Source organism: Macrobrachium rosenbergii, chromosome 3, assembly GCF_040412425.1.
Source record: "Macrobrachium rosenbergii isolate ZJJX-2024 chromosome 3, ASM4041242v1, whole genome shotgun sequence".
In the NCBI taxonomy this organism is placed as follows: Eukaryota; Metazoa; Arthropoda; class Malacostraca; order Decapoda; family Palaemonidae; genus Macrobrachium; species Macrobrachium rosenbergii.
In genome coordinates, this window is record NC_089743.1 from 70,563,328 (window position 1) to 70,587,346 (window position 24,019).

At 37.1% G+C, this 24,019-nt stretch overlaps 1 protein-coding gene across 35 annotated transcripts in view; it reads left to right on the top strand.

Moving 5' to 3' along the window:
* fmt (phosphatase 6 regulatory subunit 1-like protein fmt) overlaps positions 1-24,019 on the top strand; it is a 253,522-nt gene that overhangs the window by 48,293 nt on the left and 181,210 nt on the right. For 23 of the 35 annotated variants that reach the window (XM_067081658.1, XM_067081630.1, XM_067081689.1 and 20 more), the window contains exons 5-6: positions 65-155; positions 5,497-5,667. In XM_067081658.1, the coding sequence (XP_066937759.1) occupies positions 65-155; positions 5,497-5,667 (262 nt within the window). The remainder of the gene's footprint in view (positions 1-64; positions 156-5,496; positions 5,668-24,019) is intronic. The other 12 variants (XM_067081718.1, XM_067081757.1, XM_067081726.1 and 9 more) reach the window with 1 other exon arrangement.

Here is a 24,019-nt window from a genome sequence, read left to right on the forward strand (position 1 = left end):
TATATTTTTATGATGGAAGCCCTTGTGATTTATTTAGCTAATACATTGTTTTTGCACTTGTCAGGTTTTTAGAAAACACAAAGCCTTTGAACCCTCTTCTAGCATCATTTTTCTCCAAGGTGCTGGGCATGCTGGTGCAGCGTCGTTCTGAGCAGGTGAGTTCGTTCCTACAGAGACACACTTGATCCTCTTTCATGGACCTTTTTTCTGTTTCTCCTTTACAAGTCTTTGTTCCCTCTTCTATCTTCAGTTATATACAAACTGAGTAACTAAAGGGCTGGTAGGGAGATAGGGCTGTTGAAGATCTAATCTACCCTGTATTAGAAAAGTGCTAGCATACTACTAGTGTATTGTAGACTATTTGTATGTTGTGGGTATGTGTTTTGGAGATTATAGCAACTAGTATAACATTGATCAATTCTGGAACTTATTGAATTTAAGGAGTTGTACATTAGCTAAGGCAGTATGATTACATTTTAGTACTGAATAACCAAAAGTTCGAGTACCAGGTCATCAGACCAAACTTTCATAAGCCAAAACTGTGATTACATATGACATTAACAAGTGAATTATATGTTAAGAGAATGGCCACAAGAAGAATAACTAGCTTATCCATACCTTAATTTGTACAAACTATGACCATTTTACCTGTTGTTTATAGAGTACATTGATACCCCCATTTAAGCGCCAAACACTTGTAAATTTTGGATGGGACTGGAATTTGTATTCGTAGAGAATGATTTAGTATTGGATGTAGGAACGCACAAGGGTACAGTTATTATTTCATTTTTTTCATGTGAAGGCTAGTGGGGTAGCCAGTAAAAGATAGAGGGAAGAAATAGTCTTTGAACTGTGCAGTTTTATAATAACAGATTTCTATCAGAACAATGAGGGAATTGGGTCTTATGAGTGTTATAACACTCTCAGTATGAGGGATTCTCCTCTAATTTGGTTGGAATACTGGCTGAAATAGTTTTAGTAGAAATGATGGAGATAAAACTTTACTTTTTAGGGAAATGTTTTAAGGGATAGCTAATGTGTGGATAGCGATCAGGCAAATTGCCACGTATACAAGAGTAGTGTTCCAAATAGGAATAGAGAAAGCCAAGTATTATAATGGTGGCATGATCAGCAGTAGAAGCTGTAAATGACTGGTGTCCCTGCTCTCTTGATTGGATGCCCAAGTTTAGTAGCAGTCAAACCAAGGGTCAGTATGGAAGGAATGAGTGGGTTAGGGGAAACAAATAGTTATAAGACAATAGAGGGAAAAATTTTTTTTGAGTAATTTCTTCTTTTGAGTAATGAGTATGTGTGTTCTGTAATATCCATGGTAATTTGTGTGGATTGAAACAGAGGATAATTGATTACATATATGTAGAGCATGCTTGATTGCCACGTAGGTAATGAAGCATTTGAATTTTAATGCATTGAAGTATTGTGCTAAGTTTAAGATTTTCTGATGATTTAAAAAGTTTAATAAGTTAAGTTGTGTATATTAGAACTAGTAAGCCGTTGTGTCATAATCGAGTAAAATAAGAGAGGGTGGAATTAGCAGTTTGTAATCGTAGGGATATTTACCTTTCCAAAGCTCGGACAAAGGTACCATCATTCTGTACATTAGTGGAGATGCGGTGAAAAAGGGTAGTCTGAGCTGAACAATGACAAAAATAATATGGTCTAACTTGCATATTATTATATAGAGATTTTACAGTGGTTAAGTGAATGTGTAGGTCATCATAATGTGGTATATATGTATAATAAGACTGTGTAGCTAATTCCCTTTATCTGTGATGTCCCTGATGGTTTGTACCCTTGAATAAAACCTCATATAGTAACATGAGTATTCCATTTAGATTATGGTATGAAGCCCCTTGAACTTTTTGTCTATTTTTCTCTTCTGTGCATTTTCTCCCTTTTTCATCTCTTCATCTTGAAACCTAACTGTAGAAACTATGTATGTAATAAAAAGTGGTGTTTTAGCCTCATTTTAAGGTTAATAGGTAACTGAAATGTACAACTATACAGGAGTCGGTTTCAGGAAATATTACCGTCATTCGGCTTATAAGAACTTTGGTTCTTTAAAAGAACTTTTCTCAGTTCTGCAATAGTTACTGATAGGTTTGTTTTCAGAGAAAATTTTTATTACTTGAGTGCTCCTTTGAATCCCCAGCAAGGTTTACCAAAAGTTTGTAAAATCTATGTAAAGGTCTTCCTCAGAGACTGAACAGATGGTCTTTGTAATATAAATTCCTTACTGATTTTTTATCAAATCTTTATTTTATCACTACTGTTAACACTTGTTTCTTATGGGATGTGTGGCATAGATTTCTTAATTTTGCTCTGTATGGAATTTAGGGCAGTGCTTCTTAAATTGCAAATTGACATTTAGAGTTGTCAAAATATTAAGATTGGCACAGAGTCAGTGGTTTTGCCTGATTTTGATGACAAAAAACATTGAAAATTGACTTTTCATCATATAAAGGACTAATTAAACATTTCAAATGTCTTTGTTTTGTATCATATACAGGAGCATATGGAAAATAGAATTTGAGAAAAAAAATTGGTGTCCAGAACAGAAAGAATACCATACGTAGGGAAATGGCAGTAGGCCCAAGATAGTGTAAAGGAATGTTATTGTTTTAGTCTTTATTTCATTATCTCTTGTTGCAGTAGTGTTAATAAAATTGTAGCCTAGAACATTGGGTATGCCTTTTGTAAACCTCTTGGCATAATCATTTATTTTCATTAAAGTATTGAGTTCTTATATAAATTTTCTCTGTATTGTGGCGTACAGTTAAGCATGGTTAATTGTTGAATGTATTAATTGAAGTCACTTGCTTCTTCCATTTTTCTGTTGTAATGCAGCTTTCATCATGTACTATTTCTTTTTTTTTTTTTTTTTTTTTTTTTTTTTTTTCAATATTTCGATTTTTTCTGTCTCTGTAATAGAAGTAAAATCCAGTTCACTGCCGACATCAAAGTCGTCTTTTCACATCTATAATTAACTATGATTGACTGGGCTATTATGTCTTTTGGGCTCTGTGGAAGTAGGTAGTAGACATCTCCTACTCCTTGGTCTCCCGAATTTCTCTCCCCCCTCTAGTAAATGGTCAGTTCCCAATCCTCATTTTATGTCTCTAGCATTGGGATCTTTCAGTAATCATATGTAATGCCACTTCCCAGCTACTGGAGAAGGCAATATCATCTAGTTTTCATGGTTTCTTTTTCCTTTTGTATCTTTTTTCATTCAGCATTATTGATCACACCAGCACTGAAATACCATTGCAAATGTATGATTATCAGTCATTTAAATAATTCAGAATTTTATATTCTTTGAAATAATTTTGGAAGCCCCCTCTCTGTGTTGCTGACTTTATTTAATTACTTTGGTAGGTTTTGTATTAAGGAGCACATTACTTGAGGTAATGTCCTTGGTTTCAATAGAATTTCATTTACATTTTCATTAGATATATTATTCCGTTTGATGTGTCATTGACTAACTATATAAGTCTTAATGAAAGCCTTCTTGAATGTGGTCTTTTTTTATATATGTGAGACCATGCCAGCTTCAAGATGTATAAAATTTGATGATTGTGCATTTGTCTCAAATCTAGAACTTTATTGTTTCGGTGCTGTTGATCAATTATTTTTCATATTTATATTCCTTATTTTTTTATTTATATTTTTTCACCCAGTGGGAACATACATTTGAGGTTGAATTGGTTATGTTGTCTTGCTGCACACAAATTTTAGTAAGATGAGGTCAATATTTGTGTAGCTCTGTATCTTCTCAGAAGGTTTTCAGTTAAGTAGTATTAGTTTTAAAAGTTCTTGTAGTCATTTGGCCTTCAAAATCTTAATTTCATTTTGCATCTATGTTGAAACTGTTCTTTTCAACTTGTATTGAACAGCTTTCAACTAAAATTCTTGCTAGCCTCAAGAGATAACAAGTACAATACTATATGTTTTTGAGCAAGTTCCTCAGTTGAATGTCTCAGAGGATAAGTGTTATGTAAATTACATTGAACTACTGTAATTGTCTTTATGAGCAGTGACAAGAGTGGCATTTGTAATGTACCATAACTGTCTCTTAGGCTGGCATATTAAGGGTAGACTGGAAATAGAATGCTGCTTAGCTTGACAAAGTGCACTTTTTAAGTCTTGTTGAGGATATGGTAAGGCCATGCTGTGCTTTGTAATTTAGTATCTTATTTCAGTAAATTGTAAATTTACATATTTTGAAACCTTCCAACAGGACACACCATGTAGATACTGGTGAAAATTCTCTGAGATGATATTTAATAGAACAAATATTGACCTAAACCTGTTATTCACTTGTATCCAAGTTCAAAGTCAGACAGGTTACTAGATAGGGACTGACCAGGAGTACAGAGTGCTAGATGACCGCTGGGAATGCAGGTCAGCCTACCGCCCTCCAACTCACACACACACACCCATCCCAATCCCTTCCCTCCTCACTTCACACCTTCGTATAACACAGCCAAGTAATGAAACCGTTTTACATAAAGCGAGACTTTTAAGAATCAGATGTGATGAAAGATAAAAAGGATCTTCAAACTGAGAAAATAAAAAATGGAAACTTCACTAACATCTTCAATTATTTTTGGTTATGATCTGCTCCTAAATAAGTCATTGCCTTGTGCATTTTCTATTTATGACTACAGTATTAGTTTATTTTGATGAATGTACTTTGTTACTTTTATTCATAAAGAACTTGGTACGACCATATTTCTGTTCGATGCCTTCAGCCAGTAAATATTAAATTATTCTGCACACTGGAAAAAGATAACCAATGCTGGAATTTTGTTGCTTTTGATTTTAGAATACTGGGAAGCCTGTTTTATAAATAAATGTTGTTGATGGGGTAAATTTTCTATTTTAACCGTGGATAGCGTACACCTTTCATGTAAAATTCTTCAGACATGATGCCCTCAGCCTGTAAATATATATTATGCAGTATCGATGACAAGAGACAACTATATGCAGTCATATATTTCTTTTGATATGATATACTGCTCCTGTTGAGGTGTAGTACAACGTAATTAGACGAAACTTCTGATTGTCACTGAGATTAATGTGAATTATTATATTATTGTTATTGACTTGTTGATGTGCTATCACAAAAGCTAAGTTTTCTAGAGCATGTTTAATCTTACCTTCGTTAAGTTTAAAAGATTTACTGTAGCATGATTTATGTTAAATTGACCGAGTTGCTGTTACATTTTTTATTTGATCTTATTGAATGGAAGATTTTATGTGCCATCATTCTGTCGTTTTGGCTAAGTATACACGAGCGCGTGTTCACACACATACGGAAAGTGTGTGAGCGTTTGTCTCGTAATTCCATGCGAGGCTAGATGTTGCTGGAACTGTGGGTGTGAAGGAGGAAGGCCCCCACTTGGTAAGCTGCTGCTGCTCTTACTCTGCGTCTCGACACATTCTTATAAAATGTATCTTCTCTTCTCTTCTCTGTAGAACTGGTATTCCTATCAGTTCACTTGCTTCCAGGTTTTGGACTTTCTTAAATCAAAAGGAGATTTCGTAGATCTGGCAGTGAGGCACGTTGGAACGTCCGCCATCATGGACCTCTTGCTAAGACTAATATGCAACATAGAAGAAGATGAATTCCGTCAAGTTGTGCATCAGGTAAGAAACATTTTCAAATTGTCCCAGGTGGCCATAACTTTTTAATAATGTTTTCCATGCTGGTTTTTTTTATATATTTTTGTTTTTGAATTATTGCAATTTTCTGTACTGATGCTGGAAATAGACGATACAAATATTTACTACTGAACAACTTAATATGTATAGTTTGCTGAATGTTGTCTGAAACCTTCTAAAGCTGTGCATGTTAATTTGTTGTTTACTTAATAATATATCTAATATTACTTTTTATCGATTTGAAACCTCTCATTTTACTAGCAAATGTATAAAAATAAATACAGTGCATTTTTATTAATAATAAATGAATATGGGTACTTATTTAAAATATTAAAAGAAATAAAAACACGGGGGCGGATGAACGGATATAGCTTGTTTATACAAATTTCCCACTCAAAGGGACTGAGTTACTGCCACTGGAGTTACTAGTAAACCCTCTGGTGACATGTAGAAAGTGTTGGATGCAAAAGGCAATTATCTACCTTGTTTTCCCGTGTTTGTAACAAAATCGTGTTGTATAAATACACTTTTTAAAACAAAAGCAACCCCCTTCTTTTTCTCTCTCTTCTTGTAAACGAGACAGTTTTGTAGGCAAGTAGCCTACCTGTGTTTACTCTCAGCTTACCATGGTTTTATTAGTTATTTCCACATATTTAATTTGTTTCACTTATGATTTGATAAATTTGCCATTTTCAGTGTTTCCTTATCCTGAGTTACGCCAAGTATTACATAAGTAATATTGCACTATAGACTGGGCTCTTTCAGTGTGTTATTTTTAAGAACACTGTTTAAAAGTTATCATTCTTCCTGTGTTTTATTATAACCACTGATTTCTCATTTTGCCTTATCATGGAGTGTGTGTGTGTGTGTAAAACACTTGTGTTTAACAACTTAAGTATATGCTGTGTCATTTCTCAGTGATGGTGCCAAAAGCAGATTCATTTTTAGAACACCACTGAAAAGCAATTAATCATTTTCTACTGTATTGGAATTAGTGAATTTTCATTCCACCTCATATCACACCGTTTAGCTCTATTTGTTTTTTTAAGTTGACTCAATATGGTTATTACACATACCATAAAGTTCCTCGTTGGACAAGTCGGTAGAGTTCTCGACTAGCACTCTGCTAGGCCCGAGTTCAAGTCCCGGCTGGCCAATGAAGAATTAGAGGAATTTATTTCTGGTGATAGAAATTCATTTTTCGGTATAATGTGGTTCGGATTCCACAAAAAGCTGTAGGTCCCGTTGCTAGGTAACAAATTGGTTCTTAGCCACGTAAAATAAGTCTCGTCCTTCGTGCCAGCCCTAGGAGAGCTGTTAATCAGCTCAGTGGTCTGGTTAAACTAAGATATACTTAACTTTACATATACCATAACAGTACACGAGAATATTTTACCACTTTATAATTTTTCATCTCAGATATCATGTTCACATTGACAATAAAATATTGATTAAAAATATTTGTTACAGAGAGAGAGAGTACAGTATTCACAAGACTTCATAAAAAATATGCATGCAAAAAGCATAAAGAGACATGAACTTGTAGAAGGTGACTCAGAGAGAGAGAGGGGAAGTGTTATTGTTGATCAAATGTGAAAGACAAAAAGCAAAGTCATCATTTTGGAGGATAAGGCAAAGGTAATAAGCTACCAATACCCTTTGCTACTCAGATGTGGGAAAGTGAATAAAGAAAATGATGAATAAAGAAGACTGCGAACAAAGAAATTGGTGAAATGAACAGTGAATAATGAAGCAAATGAGAGAGGATAAATAAGGTCTTAGCTTACACATCTCGAACATGATGTCAAGGGTTGACACCAGAAGCAAACACCATATAAGGAGTAGAGACAGACAAAGAGTTGCAATTACAGTGAGAGGAAGAGCAGTCACAGTAGCTGAACTTGACTTTTACAAGCTCTCTCTGGAACCTAGTATTTTTTTCAAGTCCAAGTTTGGACTAAGCGTATATCAGTCTAGAGTCCGGTTGACTTCTCAAGAAGCAGCAGTTAACCCAGGTGGAACATTTATATTTTATAAAAGGTATAATAAAGAAAAACCCTAAGATGTTTTTGCATCAAGAACCCCTAGAATATGTGTATTCAACTATTCCCAAAAGAAAGATAGATGCCAGATGCCTTCCGACTATGCTACCTTCGACTAGGATAGAAGATGGCCTAGAAAATATATGCGGTGAGACTGGTTGAATGATTTTTAGTAGTTAGCGCAACGGGATTTGCAAAGGGGGAACTGTGTTCAGGGCCGCTGAACTACTGAATCAGAAGACTCTTGCACGTGACAAGATGGCAGTTAAATGTCCAAGGCTATTTGGTTTACAAGGGCAGGGGCAGACCACTCGAAGAGCCAGATAACAGGATTCTGGAAGAGAACTCCAGGTTAGCATTCAAATCAAATGACTTTCTCAGAAGAAATTACTTATGCACGATGGAGGAATTTATCAGTTAGATTGGATTAGCACTTGGTAACACTATGGTGCGAATGCTGTAATTATTATCACTGAACTAATTTAATTTGAGCTTCGGACAAGGCGTGCTAGGCTGTGGGAAGCAAAGGGGCTTTGTTTTAGGAAAATGAAAAGTTAGAAAATACTGAAAATGGAGTGAAATTCACAAGAAGAAAAAGATACCTGGCAGTCAGTTGCTACTTCAGATGTACCTTATTGTATCTGTGCATGGAGCTCACTTGCAAAAGGTGAATTTCGGCCGCAGAAGTCCCGAAACCTTGCCAGTGTGGACAGCAACAGGACCGCACTAACTATGTGAGGCTACGGTCCTGCTGGACAAGTGTGTGTCCAGGCAGGGCGCGATGCATCTTCCATTCGGGTTCGAGCGTGGGCCCATGAAGACATCGGTCGATCTCAAAACGCAATTTCAGCTAGCAGAAAGGTCGAATGGAAATAGGTCATATGGCTAAGGCTACTAGGGTCAGCATAGCAGCCCAATTATGTTGCTAGCTAGCCCTACTGTCCCTAATGGCGTCCTCCCCACCCAAAAATCATGCAATTCTAGGGCTAAGAGGCCTGTATGGTCTCCCAAAATCAGACGATATGGGGTAGGCCTACTTAAGTTCACCCCCCTTAGTAGAGTCTCCTCCAGCTGCCATTAAATTTGATTTCTAGTAACGGGCTGAAGTGACGAATTTTCTTTATGTGAAAAAAATTATTATATATATATATATATATATATATATATATATATATATATATATATATATATATATATATATATATATATATATATATATATATATATATATATATATATATATACACACATATATATATGTATGTACTGTATGTATATACAGGCAGTCCCCGGTTATCGGCGGGGTTCCGTTTCTGAGGGTGTGATGCTAACTGAAAATCTGTGATTTTCAGAGCTTTTCGGCGATTTTCGGGCTTATCGGCGTTCGGTTATCGCCGCCTCTGTTAGGTATGTATTGGTGCCAATACCCAATTATCGATGCTGATAAGCGGAAATCAGCGATTTTCACTGCCGAAAATTGTTGGTTTTCATAGCTAGACAAGCGCCATAAAACCAGATCGCTGTTAACCAGGGACTGCCTGAGACAGTCTCCAGTTTATGATGGGCTTGGCTTACGATGTTCCGAGTTTACGACGCTTTTCAAATATATTCATAAAAAAACTATTTCCTGGGTTGCACCGCATGTTCCAGGCTTACAACGCTGACAACGCCGGTCTGACGGAAGAAATATGGCTCCAGAGTGGTCAATTTTGGATGGTTTTCTGTTGAAAAACTCAATGTAAATGCAGGATAAATTGTTTTCAAGTCACCCAAAGAATTAAAAGTAAGGTTTTTTATGAATTTTGACGGTATTTCAGACAACGCCAGTCCGACGACGATCGGAAGAATTATGAATCTAAAACAGCAGAATGATCAGTATTTGGAGAGTTTTTATTATGAGAAACTCAATATAAATGCAGGATTTGTTGTTTTCAAGACACCCAAAGGATTGCAGGATTCGTTGTTTTCAAGACACCCAAAGGATTAAAATTAAAGTTTTCTTATGATTCTCGACGGTAATATTTGGGGTGACTCGGTGTCCAACGCATATGACGGAAGAAAATTTACATTCATGATTTTCCACAGAGCAATATTCACTAATTACTGATTTTATTTTATTTTCATGACTAAATACATTTTATGATGAAAATTATTTACTAATTTTAAATTATTAATATTAAGGTAATCACAGCAAAGTATCGATAAAAGTTAAATTAAAATCCTGTGAAATCATAAAACTGCTCACCGATGTAATCGCTTCATTCAATATCTCTCTCTCTCTCTCTCTCTCTCTCTCTCTCTCTCTCTCTCTCTCTCTCTCTCTCTCTCTCTCTCTCTCTCTCTCTCCTCGAATAATTCACGAATAATTTCACTTTTGATATTTAAGTAAGGCCAACTGCCCATATCTCTCTCTGTACTGCATATATCCTTCAAAGAAATATCGGTTACTGTATATAAACATAAAAATATACCAAAATCCCATCATTGCTTGTGTGACAATTTTTTTTATTGCTTTGACATAGGGTTATGATGATACCGGCTCAGGGGATTGGAAGTAGCCAATAACAGAGCTCGTAGCAACCCCTTCTCTCCGTGACGATACGCTATTGGCTGGCAGGACTGACAGTAGCCAATAACAACTTGTAACAACCCCCTCTTCCCCTTCACGCCCTCCTTGACGACATGCTATTGTCAGGAAGGGTGGGATTTTAACCAGTCACAAAGCTTGTACCTCACGGGCTTGGCATACACTATAAAGAGGGTGCATAATATTTTTTTTACTCTCCAACGAGAGAGAGAGAGAGAGAGAGAGAGAGAGAGAGAGAGAGAGAGAGAGAATGACTGCGTAAGATTTTTCAAACAAATTTGTGGGGGATGACGACTAACCATGTTTGTATGATATATAAATGACACCTAATAATAAGAGCTAATTTTCAAATATTAATAAGATTAAATAATAATAATATACTGAAATTATGCATTTTCAAAGTAGACTAAGGGCAGAAGATCAGTTTCTCCCTTCCTTCCTTCCTTCCTCGTACTCTCTCTCTCGCCAAAAGGTAGAATGAGAAATGGGTAGATATAAATAGATACTAAGTTCAGCCCTTCACTCTCTCAGGAAAAGATACCGCTAGTTTGAGCCTCTTTACATATGCACACTGTGTGTGTGTGTGTTCATGGTGCTTTAAAAATGCAAAGTAAAAGTAGTAGTACCCTACATCTTTGGAAGACAAAGAAAAAACAATTTTTTGTTGTTGTCAGTCGCAGTAAAGAGAAATGGATTAACATTCCTTGAGAGATTAAAGAGATAACTCTCTCTAATAATGGCGCTGGGGCGCTTTTATAAGATGCTGGTGAGTTGTATAACAGAACATCCAGTCTAGGTTAGTATTAATTGTCAGTATATGTGATTATCCTCATCTCTCTTTAAACAAAAGGGATTGGAACGTGGCCAGTAGAATATTTTTTAATATTATTGTGACTTGGTCTTCTGTCATATGCAGGAAACCTAGGTTCTTCCAAATTTCTTAAAACAAACTTCAAGAAAGCCAAGGTCTGGCACAGGGGGGTTCTTCCAGTTCCAGCATCACACAATCCAGGCTGTAAGAGTCATCCTTCCCCTGCTCACATATATGACTGAGCAGCTGTCATTTCTGGGGTGGAAGAATAATAGAAGTTACACATTTACAGAAATTGCGTTTTTTTCCAACACATACAAACTTAAATTCTTTTATCGTAATCCCACCTTATAACCAACTCTATATTTATACCTTTTGCAGAAGGAAAAAGTGATACTGATAGTTAAGTGAGTTAGTAGGACCTGTGAGAGCAGGACCCTCACCTCCTCACTTGTTTGGTTCTAGTTACCTACCCGGTTACCAAGCTTCAATGACTGGACCAGCTTTCACCAAATCAGATATGTAAACTACAAAAATTGCAAATCGTTCTTGTATTGCAAACTCAGCACTTATAAAATCATGGCTCTGGTTGGAGCAGCCTCTTTTAGCATTACCCTGTAGGTTAGGTAAACAGGCCCAGGGCCTGTTGGAGTTGAAGCACCTCTGAAGAAATTGCATTCTAGTGGCACCTCAACTTTTACATCCAGTTTGGAGGGGGGGGAGGGTGTTTCCCCTCCTGGCAAGTATTGAAATCCTTTTAGAAATGAAGATTAGCATACAGCTACTCAATACAGTATCTTGGAGCAACTTGCTTGGCATATTATTCTATCCTATTATTTTTTAGATTTCCAATTAAGAATATTTAACTTATATTCAGTTTTGGAGAAATATTTCCAAAATGAATGGCCTCTGAAAATAGATACAATACAGTATGTTACAGTTTAGCCTAAGAACATGACTTAATGGATATGCTTGAAAAATTGTAATGTACACAAGTACAGGAATTGTACACAGAAGTCATGCAATTAAAAAAAAAAAAGACCATAAACATCTGTGTCTCTGTTGTAACATAAGTTACAAAACACTCATAAAAATCCTTCATAGAATGAATTGGCTTTGTTATAATGCTGAAGCTATCATTGCCACCCAGTCATTAATGTAGCTCAGTTGTTTTTAATGTCCCATTTGAGACTTCTTGAGAAGCTAGGATGAGCTGTTCATGATTTGAGCCTTTGTGCAGCTATCTTATATTTAGCTGGGTCACAGTAGATGCATGGTTAAATTCACAAGAGGCACATCTTGCCACTGTTTCCTGATGGATTGTTCATTTGTTCATTTGACTATTTGACCGGATTGTAACAAAGGTGTAAGATTAAGCATAAGGGAAGTTGTGTCACTGTATCCAGATGAACCTTTTGTGCTTATAGTTCTAGAGGTAGAGTATGCCTGTGGCTAGTGCCACTGATACAGGTGAGCCAGCAGAGACAGGTACATCACTGTCACAAGAGCAGCTAACAGCAGAAGCCAATCAGCAGTCACGTAAGTGAGAGCTAGTTTGACAGGTGTTGGCAGCACTTCTAGAAGTTGCATGATTATGATATTGTCATGAAGAAGAGCTCCAGTGCTTCACTTACACCCAATATTGGTCAGAGTAATGCGCCTAGCAAGTGGTGCTAGTTAAGTAGCTATGAAGGCTGGAATAATGAGAGTGGCATGCAGAATTGGTGTAAATGTAAAAAGGTTTACTTTCATTTCACTGGTGAAGAAAATTGTTGAATATACAGTACAATGAAATGCATTTCTTAGTCATTTTTCATGGTTGGCTAGCTTCTAATCATCCAGAAATCCCCAGCTCAGATGGGTATGGAATGAGATCTTTAGAATATTTCCTCTGCTTTTGTGCAAAGGAAAAGCAGAGAGTTCTCAATCAGGTGGAAGGGTGCTTAAAACTCTCTAATCCCAATTGAATTGTGAGGGAGATCTCTGGCAGGGTAGGAGCTGGCTGATCATGAGAGTACTGGAGTAATGAGTGTTGATGAACATTCAGTGAGTTTCTCAAGTGGAGGGAAATCGTAGAAGTTGGAGCACCTTTCTTGTCATACTGTAGAGGTTTCAACAGGAAGGAGTCATAATGAACAGATCTTCAGCTCATGGGACTTCTGTAAGTAACAGATCTGTAACAAAAGGAAAACTGCAAGTTTAAAAGGCAAATATGGCTACTCCAGGTAAAAAATGCCTATATTTGCTAGAGAGAGAGAGAGGTTGGTATTGTGAATGTTTCAACATTTTACCTGAGCAGTCACTTAACCAATAGTGGTGGTGGATCCTACCAAAAACTAGTAAATTCATATTGGTAACATGGCTAAGGTAAAACTTAATGCTTTGTCATTGCCAACTGCCTGATCTAAGGATGGCAGGAAGCTCCAAGTTATGCTTGAAAGCCAAAAAAGAAGACAGGGCCTGGACATCATGGGCTTTGATCCTGAGGGAGACAAGGACATCTTAGAAGCTGCAGAATAAGCCTGGGTAATAGCATGGCAAAGCCAGTAAGAGATGGATCTCTTTAGGACTTGGGAGATACTGGTGACTCGTATACAAGAAACCTAGAGAAAGGGAACAGAATGACTTGGTGCATTGCAGGTAATCACAAAGACACCTCACAGGATACAGAAGATTATCCTCTGGTTGGGGTAGCAAGTGGACAGAAACGAGAACTGTCCATGCTGGAAGACTGAGTCTTGGACCACACTATTTTGGGTGTGTAGATGTAGAGAAGCACTTCTAACAAAGGTTCATAGGGCTGAGTGGTGAGGCTGCGCAAGACTAAGGACAAAACCTAACTTGGAGGCTTCATAGGGGCTATAGAATTAGACTTCCTGAAATGACAAAGGAGAATGGATTCCTGAAATGACAAAGGAGAATGGAGAGGTTAATGTTATTCTAATGTTAAGGCTTTGCTGAATAAAGACTTACAAAAGGGCATTGTTAGATCCTTGACAACCAAGTGTTTCCTGTCAGTATGTTAAGGCAGGAAGATGTTTACTAAGGTTGGAATGAGGCTGAGAAACCCACTCATTACAGCAAGCCGTGAACCTTGAGGAGATAAACTGGGGATGTTTCTCAGAAGTGAAATTGTAGTCATGAATGACACTTACAAAATTAAATGAGTTGCATGTAGTTACTGACAGTTTTAATATAAACAATCTGGATGGTAAGGAACCATTGTGTTAGACCTGCTAATAACTCAGAATTTGGTAGTGTGAGAGTCAGAGAAAAAAAAGGTGGTTCCTCAAAGCTTTTCAAATTTTAGAATTACATCACAGAAAAAAGATAGTTTCAAAAGCACTGAAGTTTTATCATAAAATTTTCAGAATTTCCTTATGAACAAACCTCTAAACCTTATGTGCCCCATGTACCTAGTACTCATTGACATTCTGAGAATCAGCCACAGAGAGAGCATAAAGGAATTTGTGTCCTTGGACCTTTTTAGATTTTTTAATTACAGCGATAAAGATTGTTACAAAAGCATTGAATATTTATTATAAATGTTATCATGAAATGTACAAAGCTGTGTAATAAATTTTATCATAAAATAAGAGCAATATCCGTATGAATAAACTTAGAAACCACTCATATCTTGTTTACCAAATTCTCCCGACAACATGAGAATCAGCCAGAAAAGAAGTTGTCCTTAGCCCTTCTCAGATTATAGAATTATGGAGAAAAAGATTGGCACAAAAGTATCAATGTCAAATCATAAATTTTTGTCATAAAATGTACAAAATTATATCATATTTTTTATCATAAAACATGCAGAGAAAGATGTATTTTTTGAATGACGGTACACTATACAGTAACGTGCTCTGCAGGATAAAAGGTGTGTTTCAGTGACAGGAAATACAATATACAGTATTATTAAGTAAAATTGGTGATTATGAATTCAGTCAAGTACTGTAACATCACGTTAGGCAGCACCACACAGTGTCTATTAGCAGTGCTGCCTACAGTCTAGCTGCCCGTTAAAGGACTTAAAAGACATTTTTACTTATTTTTTATAAGTTCTTCAGACATATGTTTAGATGAACTGACATTGACTGGACAGATGTCGAAGTGAATTCAACTGTATAGGTGCTTTCCATCTCTTGATCATTGTTAATCTTTGGCAGGAATCCTGAATAATGGAAGGATGGTAATCACTCGTGCAATTTGACCAGGGACCTATTTTTCATCTGGGATGTTGGAATTCCTTACTTAAGAGCCCCCATCTGTGCACCTCATATAGTGCGCTGAAGGCATTACTCAAGTTTGTTTATGGTGTTCCTTTGTCCCTTTGCTGAACTCACTTTTTAACCTTGTATTTTACCTGTTCCCACTTGTTTTCTTCCATCTTGCTGTCCAACCACTCCATCTCCCCCCTTTTTGCTGTCAAGCATTGAATTGCTGAAAGTGCTCAAGTGTTTGGCTGCATAGCCAAATTTTACATTAATCAGTTCTTAATCAGGAGCTTGATCATTTTGTAAGCTCTTGATTTCTTTTACACGTTCCTTTGAGGATGAATTATTTGCTACGCTATCAGACAACAGGTTTCAGTTAAGATAAACCTTTTTTTGGTAGCTGCTGTAGTCCTTAAACTAATGCCTTCTCTCAGTTATTTATTGTGTGGAGTCAATTGCTCGCACCAATGGACTTATATGTTATCATTGTCCGGACAGAATGATAGTGATGTGTATGATCCTGTCGAGTTATCTGGGGATTGTAGACAGTATTCCAGTTACTTAGATAGTTTATGAACTGCATGTTAGTAATTCACTTGTTCAATCTGTTCTTGCGCTGTACCATCATTTATTCCTTACATTTCTGATGTTAACCCTCCTCCCCCTTACTCAGTCTCCCTGTCTTTTGCTTCTTATTCCTCACCTTTTGTCAGCTACCAATTTGTACTAATGGCCCTTCCTCTTCCACTGCTTTTTGTGTTATACAAATGACTCCAGCTGTTGCCTCAGCTGGGTCATCTCTTGAGTCAAGCTTTCGTCTCTTCTGGATTTGTTGAAGTACAAGGCAAGTGATTCTTCTACTGCAGTGACATTATGCAAGAACCGAGTACAGGCAGTCCCCCGGTTATTGGCGATCCAGTTTTATGGCGCTTGTCTAGTGGTGACAGTAACTGGATTTTCGGCACAGATATGCGCCGATCTCCAGTTATCAGCGCTGATCCCCAGTTATCGGCGCTGATCCCCGCTTATTATCGGCACCAATAGCCGAATATCAGTGCCAATAACCAGGGATCGGCGCTATTATCACCGATTTTTGGTTATCGTCACGCTGGCAGGAACGGAAACCCCGCCAATAACCGAGGATTGCATGTACCTTCTTTCATCCAACCATCTCCATCCTAGCCATATTGAGAGTCGTTGGCTCACTCCCAGCTGTCTGCTGCTTCCCTTCCACATCCCCTGACATTGTTGTTGCCAGTCCTGAGTTTGTTATGTTAGTGTCTCATCCCTGAGGATTTACCAGATTCTGCTGCCCTGAATCTTCCATTAGACTTGATGGATTTTGACCCCTTTTCAGATAATTATCCATTGGTGTTTAAGTACTTGTTTGATTGCACTGCTGCGCTTTACCCTCACCATTTTACCGAAGATGAACTGTTGATTGGCAGTTGCTTTTGTCTGCTTCTACCTGGGCTCTTGTTCAGGCAAGTAAGAAATTAAAGTTATCTGATTCTGTTAAGGCTTATTTTGAGGCAACGTTGACAGAGTTATCCCTTAAATCAGGTCATCAGAAAGTGATTGCTTTGGATCCGTCTTTTAGAAATTGCAGAGAGCTGGGTAGTATGATACAGGAATGATGCTTGATCTTTGTCCTTCTCCTTTCGAGACACTAGTTTTTTCAAGTTGCTTAACCCAGTGAAACGTAGAGGTTTCAAAACTGGAAAGGTAATTTGTCCTTATAGAAAGGCAGAAGCATATGAGATCAATATTTCACTCTGTTGAAGCCCTTTCCCTTGTTGAACATGCTTTTTGTAAAATTGCTTATTTATTGCACCAAGTGAAACACGGTACTCCTGAACAAGAAACAGTTCTTAATGAGTTGTTGCCTTGATAGAGCTATTTCAGACACTCAGGAGAAATGTTTCATATTTTTAGTAATTCAGTTTTGAAAAAACAAGAACAATTAATTTCATATCTTGTAAAGTAGCTCCAGCCAAACAGTCAGTAGCTGTTTTTGATGCATCTCATCAGCGTCTCCCTAATCCCAAAGTATTTAAGACCATTGCTGAAAATGTTTTGAATCAGTAGAGAATTCTTAGCACAATCTTTAAAGTCTTCATTTAAGCATCCTGTGCTTGTGCCTGTGGCCGGTCCTGCACATAAGTGTCGTGCAGAATACCAACCCAAGTCATCCTCCAGTTCTTCCTTTCTAGGAAGCCCTTTTGAGGTGGTCAAGTTTCACATTATAAGGGAGAGAGTCAGAAAGGCATCTGTAACTGATGGTTTGAGCCCAAAAGGTACAGCAAGAGGTTGTCTACGGAGCCTTGGCGTGTCTGGCAAAGCTTTGGAGATTTAGTGAAGGTTCTCAGGGATGGGTACTTCATACCTTTTGTAATACTTCCTCCCCTTTAGTGTTACTGATATTCTTCCTTGCGTACCATCACACAAAGAATTTCCAAGTTTTGCAGGAGATCATACAGTTGTTACGCAAGGAGACGATTGAGCGAGTTTTAGAAAAGTCACTGGGGCTTTACAGTTGCCTTTTTCTCGTTCCCAAGGCCTTGGGGGCCTGGAGACCAGCATTAGATGTGTTCAGTCTTAAAAACTTCATTCGTTTGACTCCCTTTATGGTGGAGTCATCCAGTTCAGTTCTGGCAATTTTCAGGAGACTGGATGTTTTCTGTCGATATGCAGTCCTGAAATATGAGTTTCAGATCAAAAGAGGATATCAAAATTGACAGTAGCAACATCCAAGTCCCTTTTTATTTTTATAATCCACATATATTGCCATATAAAATTTTACACTTGCATGGTCGATTCTGTGGACCAGGATTAAATTCAATATTGCCAGAAAGAAGCAGCAACATGTAAAACAGGTGTAAAGGAGTATTTGCAAACTTAGCAAAAACAAAGACAGGAAAAATATATCCATGTAAAATCAGCATTGAAAAGTGTATGCACCGAAATGAAACTGGTCAACTGGGAGGAGCTAGCACACCCAGCAAAGACAAATGCACCGCCAGATTTACCAGACACTGAAGGAAGGACATTAGTAGTAGTTTTGAGAAGGAATTCTTGGGTAAAAGAAAAAGAAAATGATAAGGGTGAGGAAACCACTTGCTAAACCACCAGGTATCCTCATTCCTTATACTAAGCCTACCCTACATACCTTTGGAAAAATAAAGAGGAAGAGGGAACTAACAGAAAAGTGCACTAGAGTTTACCCCAAAACAAGGGAACTCCAATCAAAGTCATTGGAAGACCCCAGTAAAAGGCTATGGTACTTTCCAAGATAGAACAGTGGTTTATTTTTGAATGGCCTTCTCCTAGAAGAGATGCTTACCAGGCTAGTGTGTATCTTCTACGCTACAAGAAAGGATAGATTGAAAAGGGTAAGAAGTGTAGGGTGTTCATTGTTGCCAAGTGTGTCTCAACAGTAAAAGATATGTAATGAATATGCCAGAGTATTATGAGTCGGTGTAGGTATAGAAAGAAATTCATTACCAGAAAGGGACCCAACAGGAGATTTAACTGGCCAATCTTAGATGGGACCTTAATCTTGCTGGTGATAGTATTTCAACGTTATGTCCTTGAGGGCTTTTTCAGTTACTTTAACCTAGAAACCTAGCATGAAGGCCACTTTCCAACACTTCACCAGCTGATACTGAAGTGAACTTATTTTGAATTTGCTAAATAGAACTAGTTTTTCTAATGAGATCAGATATCCTATCCTATCATAGTGTGCCATATTTTTACCAGCAATTGGGAATGTCTGAGGTATAGGTGCGAAGCTATTCCTGTATTTGAATCTTTTCTTCTAGTGGTTGAACAAGTTCCTTATTGGTATGTAGCAGCCTTCCTAGGTTTATGTCCTATGTTGAATGGGCTAGGTCCAACTTTTTCTTGCTGACTTATAGGCTCAGAAACTGGCTAAGTTGAGGCAGACTGTTGTTGGAAGTTTCTGCTTGGGCAACATCATCACCAATCAGTCGTCAGGGAATTTGCTCTTAGTGTCATGGTTCTGGTAAGTACTTGCAAAGCTCTTGAGTGACCAAAGCACAGAACTCAAAATTTAAAGATCCTCACATACCATATGAAAGAAGATTCTGTCCATCCTGGAGGGAGACCCTCCTTAGACCTTTGCAGTGATGATGAGCTGGCTATAAATTTCCAGTCATTGTAAACACCTCTTCTGTTCTCCACTTCTGTAGTATAATTGAGACTTCCTCTTCAAATTCTTGGAGTTTCTCCAGCCTGTTCAAGTAATACTCAAATAGGATCAGCAAAAGTGACAGGTGGGGTCATCTGTAAGAAAGGATTACTATTCCTCCAGAAGACGTGCCCCAATGGTGAGAGAGATAAGGGAATCATCTCCTCCTCCTCCTCCTCGTCTTTTGGCAAAATTGGATGGTGTCCTGGATCCTTGCTGGAACGAAAGGGCATTCTTGGTGGCATTTACTAACCACTTCAGAAGGAAAAAATTATTTTTGTAGTCTGTAAGGAGGGGAAGATAGTGAACATTGATTCTGAAAGGTTGCCTTCAGTACATCAAAACTACTGGTAAATAGCACTTGCATCGCCAAGAGTCCATTCTTGCCAGTTGAGTAGGGACACACCCCATTTGGAAAAGTGATTGAAGTGTTCAGCTGTTGGTTGGTCAATACTGGAAGGAACTGTGCTGATTCATAAGAGATGTTGAACTATCCTCCCCTGAGTAAGAGTTGAGGCAGGCTTGTGACATAGTTTCCCTAAGCATTGGATATTACGTGAGAGTTGGTGGAGGGGGGATGGTCACTGGAAGATTTAGCTGATAAGATTACTGTCATTCCTTCAATTAGTGAGAGATCTCTTTTTGCTATCTTTAATCTCTTAGACATAATGCAAGCTTATCCTTTGACATATATTCGAATAGTCCATACTCGTTTGACACATGACACATAATGAACAGTCCACATGGCCCTCCTCCCAAATGCCCAGAGTTCAAAGTGATGATAACAGTCAAGCACGTATTGTGTGAATGTCCAAAATACAACCTGCAGTGATCACCAAATTGTTGGAAAGTTTGTCTGAATCTTCTGATTTTAATGTTCATGAGGAACTGTGATTTAATTAATAAGTTATAAAAAAAGTAAATAATAAAAATACAAAAGCCTCTAAGGCATCTAATGAATTTTAAAACAACAAAATTTAAAAATGTTACTTAACTTATTCTGAATTTTAATATACATTTTTAGTGAGTATATAAGGAAACATAGGTATAAATGTATTTGTTGCTTGAGTGTGTTCCATTATGAGAGCGTATGCTTATGTACAGTTATTAATTTCATTTTCACTCATTCATCACCATACTGAATGACCTATTTGGACCCGGGGCTTGGCCTCTGGCCTGGACCTGGCATTTCATTCAAATCCTTCAGGCCAGCCTTATGAGAGCTGATAGTCAGCTCATTGGTCTGGTTAAACTATTTTAATAAAAATAATAATACCCTCTGACCTGGAACACTTCCTTTCTGATCGCGGGCATTGTTGTAGCTCCCTGCTGGTATCCAAATTGGAGCAGTCTGTTAATGGTGAAAGATCCCCCTTAGATATCTTCAGAATTCCTCTGGGTGGATGGTAAAATTTGACGGTGATCATTACAGATGTTGAATAAAAAAAAAAAAAATAGAAAAAAGCCACAAAACCAAGAATAATAATTGTAGATTCAATTATGTGCAAAATTAATGTACTGTATAGAGAAACAGACATAAGAGGAATCTCTTATGATCTAAAATTGCCAAGCATGAAATGGAGAAGTATAAAAGAAAAAAGTTCTTCAAGTGAAAGTAATAAAAATTAGAAAACAATGGATTAAGTATGTGTGTGTGTGTGTGTGTGAACGCAATAGTCACTAAAGAATTAGGTTTGATGCTGAGGAGTGGCACAGAGTGGCTGGTCACACAGTCAGTGTTGCTTTTTTCCCTGTCATAACAGGTTGGTGTGGTTGGGGATTTCTTTTGTAGAAATAAGGGGTTTTAGTGAACTTAAGAGATGCAGACTTAAGGCTGACTAGTAAAATAATAAAGTTCACTGATGACAAAAAATTGCTATCAATTTTGAAAATAATACAGCAATAATATTGTTTTATGGTAAATGCTATTCTTCCTACATAAAGGCTTAGGAGTGGACATAGGTTTTTAAAAAAGAATGCCAGTTATGATTTTATTAGTAAGAAAATAGTTATCATCATGTGAGAGATCAAGAAGATATTTGTCATCAGTAGAAAGATCAGGAAGATAGTTGTCATCAGCAGAAAGATCAGGATTATGGCTGTTATCAGGAGAAAGAAGAAGAAGCCAGATGTTATCAGGAGAAAGATCAGGGTGGTAGTTGTCATCAGGAGGAAGATGAAGACAGTTATCATCTGCAGAAAGATCAAGAGGGTAGTTGTCATCAGGAAAAAGATCAAGAGTATGGTTGTTATCAGGAGAAAGAACAAGAATAGTTTTTTATCAAGCGAAAGATCAAGGGAATGGTTGTCATTGGAGAAAGATTAAGAAGATAGCTGTCATCAGGAGAAAGATCAAGAAGGTAGTTGTCATCAAGAAAAAGATCAAGAGTATGGCTGTTGTCAGGGGAAAGAACAAGAAGAAAGTTTTTATCAGAAGAAGATCAAGAGGATGGTTGTCATCAGCAGAAAGATCAAGAAGATAGTTGTCACCAGGATAAAGATCAAGAAGATAATTGTCATTAGAAGAAAGATTAAGAAGAAAGTTGTCATTAGGGGATAGATCAAGGAGATAGTTGTCATCAGCAGAAAGATCATGAAGGTAGTTGTCATCAGGCAAAATATCAAGAGTATGACTGTTGTCAGGAGAAAGAACAATAAGACAGCTGTTATCAGGAGAAAGATCTAGGAGATGGTTGTCATCAAAACAAAGATCAAGAGGAAAGTTGTCATCAGGAAAACGATCAAGGCAATAATTGATATCAGGAGAAAGATCAAGAAGGAAGTTGTCATTAGGAGAAAGATCAAGAAGATAATTGTCATCAGGAGAAAAATCAAAAAGATAATTGGCTTCAAGGGAAAGATCAATAAGATAATTGTCATTAGGAGAAAGACTAAGAAGATAGTTGTCATTAGGAGATAGAAAAAGAGGAAAGCTGTCATCAGAAGAAAGATCAAGAAGACAGTTGTTATTAGGAGTTAGGTCAACTAGGTAGTTGTCGTTAGGAGAAAGATAGAAAATACCATTATCATTAGGAGAAAGGTCAAGAAGATTGTTTTCATTAGAAGAGAAAGATCAAGAAGATTTTTGTCATTTGGAGAAGGATCAAGAAGATAGTTGTTATAGGAGAAAGATCAAGAAGATTGTTGTCATTAGAAGAGAAAGATCAAGAAGATTTTTGTCATTGGGAGAAAGATCATGAAGATAGTTGTCATTAGGAGAAATATATCAAGAATATACTTGTAATTAGGAGAAAGGTCAAGAAGATTGTTGTCATTAGGAGAATATTAAGATGGTTGTCATTAGGAGGAAGATCGAGAAGATTGTTGTCATTAGGAGATAGATCAATAAGACCATTGTCATTAGGAGAAAGGTCAAGAAGATTGTTGTCATTAGAAGAGAAAGATCAAGAAGATAGTTGTCATTAGGAGAAGGGTCAAGAAGATAGTTGTCATTAGGAGAAGGATCAAGAAGATAGTTGTCATTAGGAGAAAGATCAAGAAGATTGTTGTCATTAGAAGAGAAAGATCAAGAAGATGGTTGTCATTAGGAGAAAGATCAAGAAGATAGTTGCCAACAGCATAAATATCAAGATAGTTGTCATTAGGAGAAAGATCAAGAAGATAGTTGTCATTAGGGGAAAGATCAAGAAGATAGTTGTCATTAGAAGAAAGATCAGGAAGATAGTTGTCATTAGGGGAAGGATCAAGAAGATGGTTGTCATTAGAAGAAAGATCAAGAAGATAGTTGTCTTTAGGAAAAAGATCAAGTAGATACTTGTCAACAGGAGAAATATCAAGAAGATAGTTGTCATTACGAGAAAGATCAAGAAGATAGTTGTCATCAGGAGAAAGATCAAGAGGATAGTTGTCATTAGGAGAAAGATCAAGAAGATAGTTGTCATTAGGAGAAAGATCAAGAAGATAGTTGTCATTAGGAGAAGATCAAGAAGATTGTTGTCATTAGGAGAAAGATTAGCAAGTAAGTTGTCATTAGTAGAAAGGTCAAGAAGATAGTTGTCATTAGGAGAAAGATCAAGAAGATTGTTGTCATTAGGAGAAAGATCAAGAGGATAGTTGTCATTAGGAGAAAGATCAAAAAGACAGTTGTCATTAGGAGGAAGATCAAGAAGACTGTTGTCATTAGAAGGATCAAGAAGATAGTTGTCATTAGGAGAAAGATCAAGAAGATAGTTGTCAGTAGGAGAAAGATCAAGAAGATAGTTGTCATTAGGAGAAAGATCAAGAAGATAGTTGTCATTAGGAGAAAGATCAAGAAGATATTTTCATTGGGAGAAAGATCAAGAAGATTGTTGTCATTAGGAGAAAGATTAGGAAGAAAGTTGTCATTAGGAGAAAGATCAAAATAGTTGTCATCAGGAGATAGATGAAGAAGATAGTTGTCATCAGGAGGAAGATGAAGATAGTTGTCATCAGGAGATAGATGAAGAAGACAGTTGTCATCATGGAAAGATG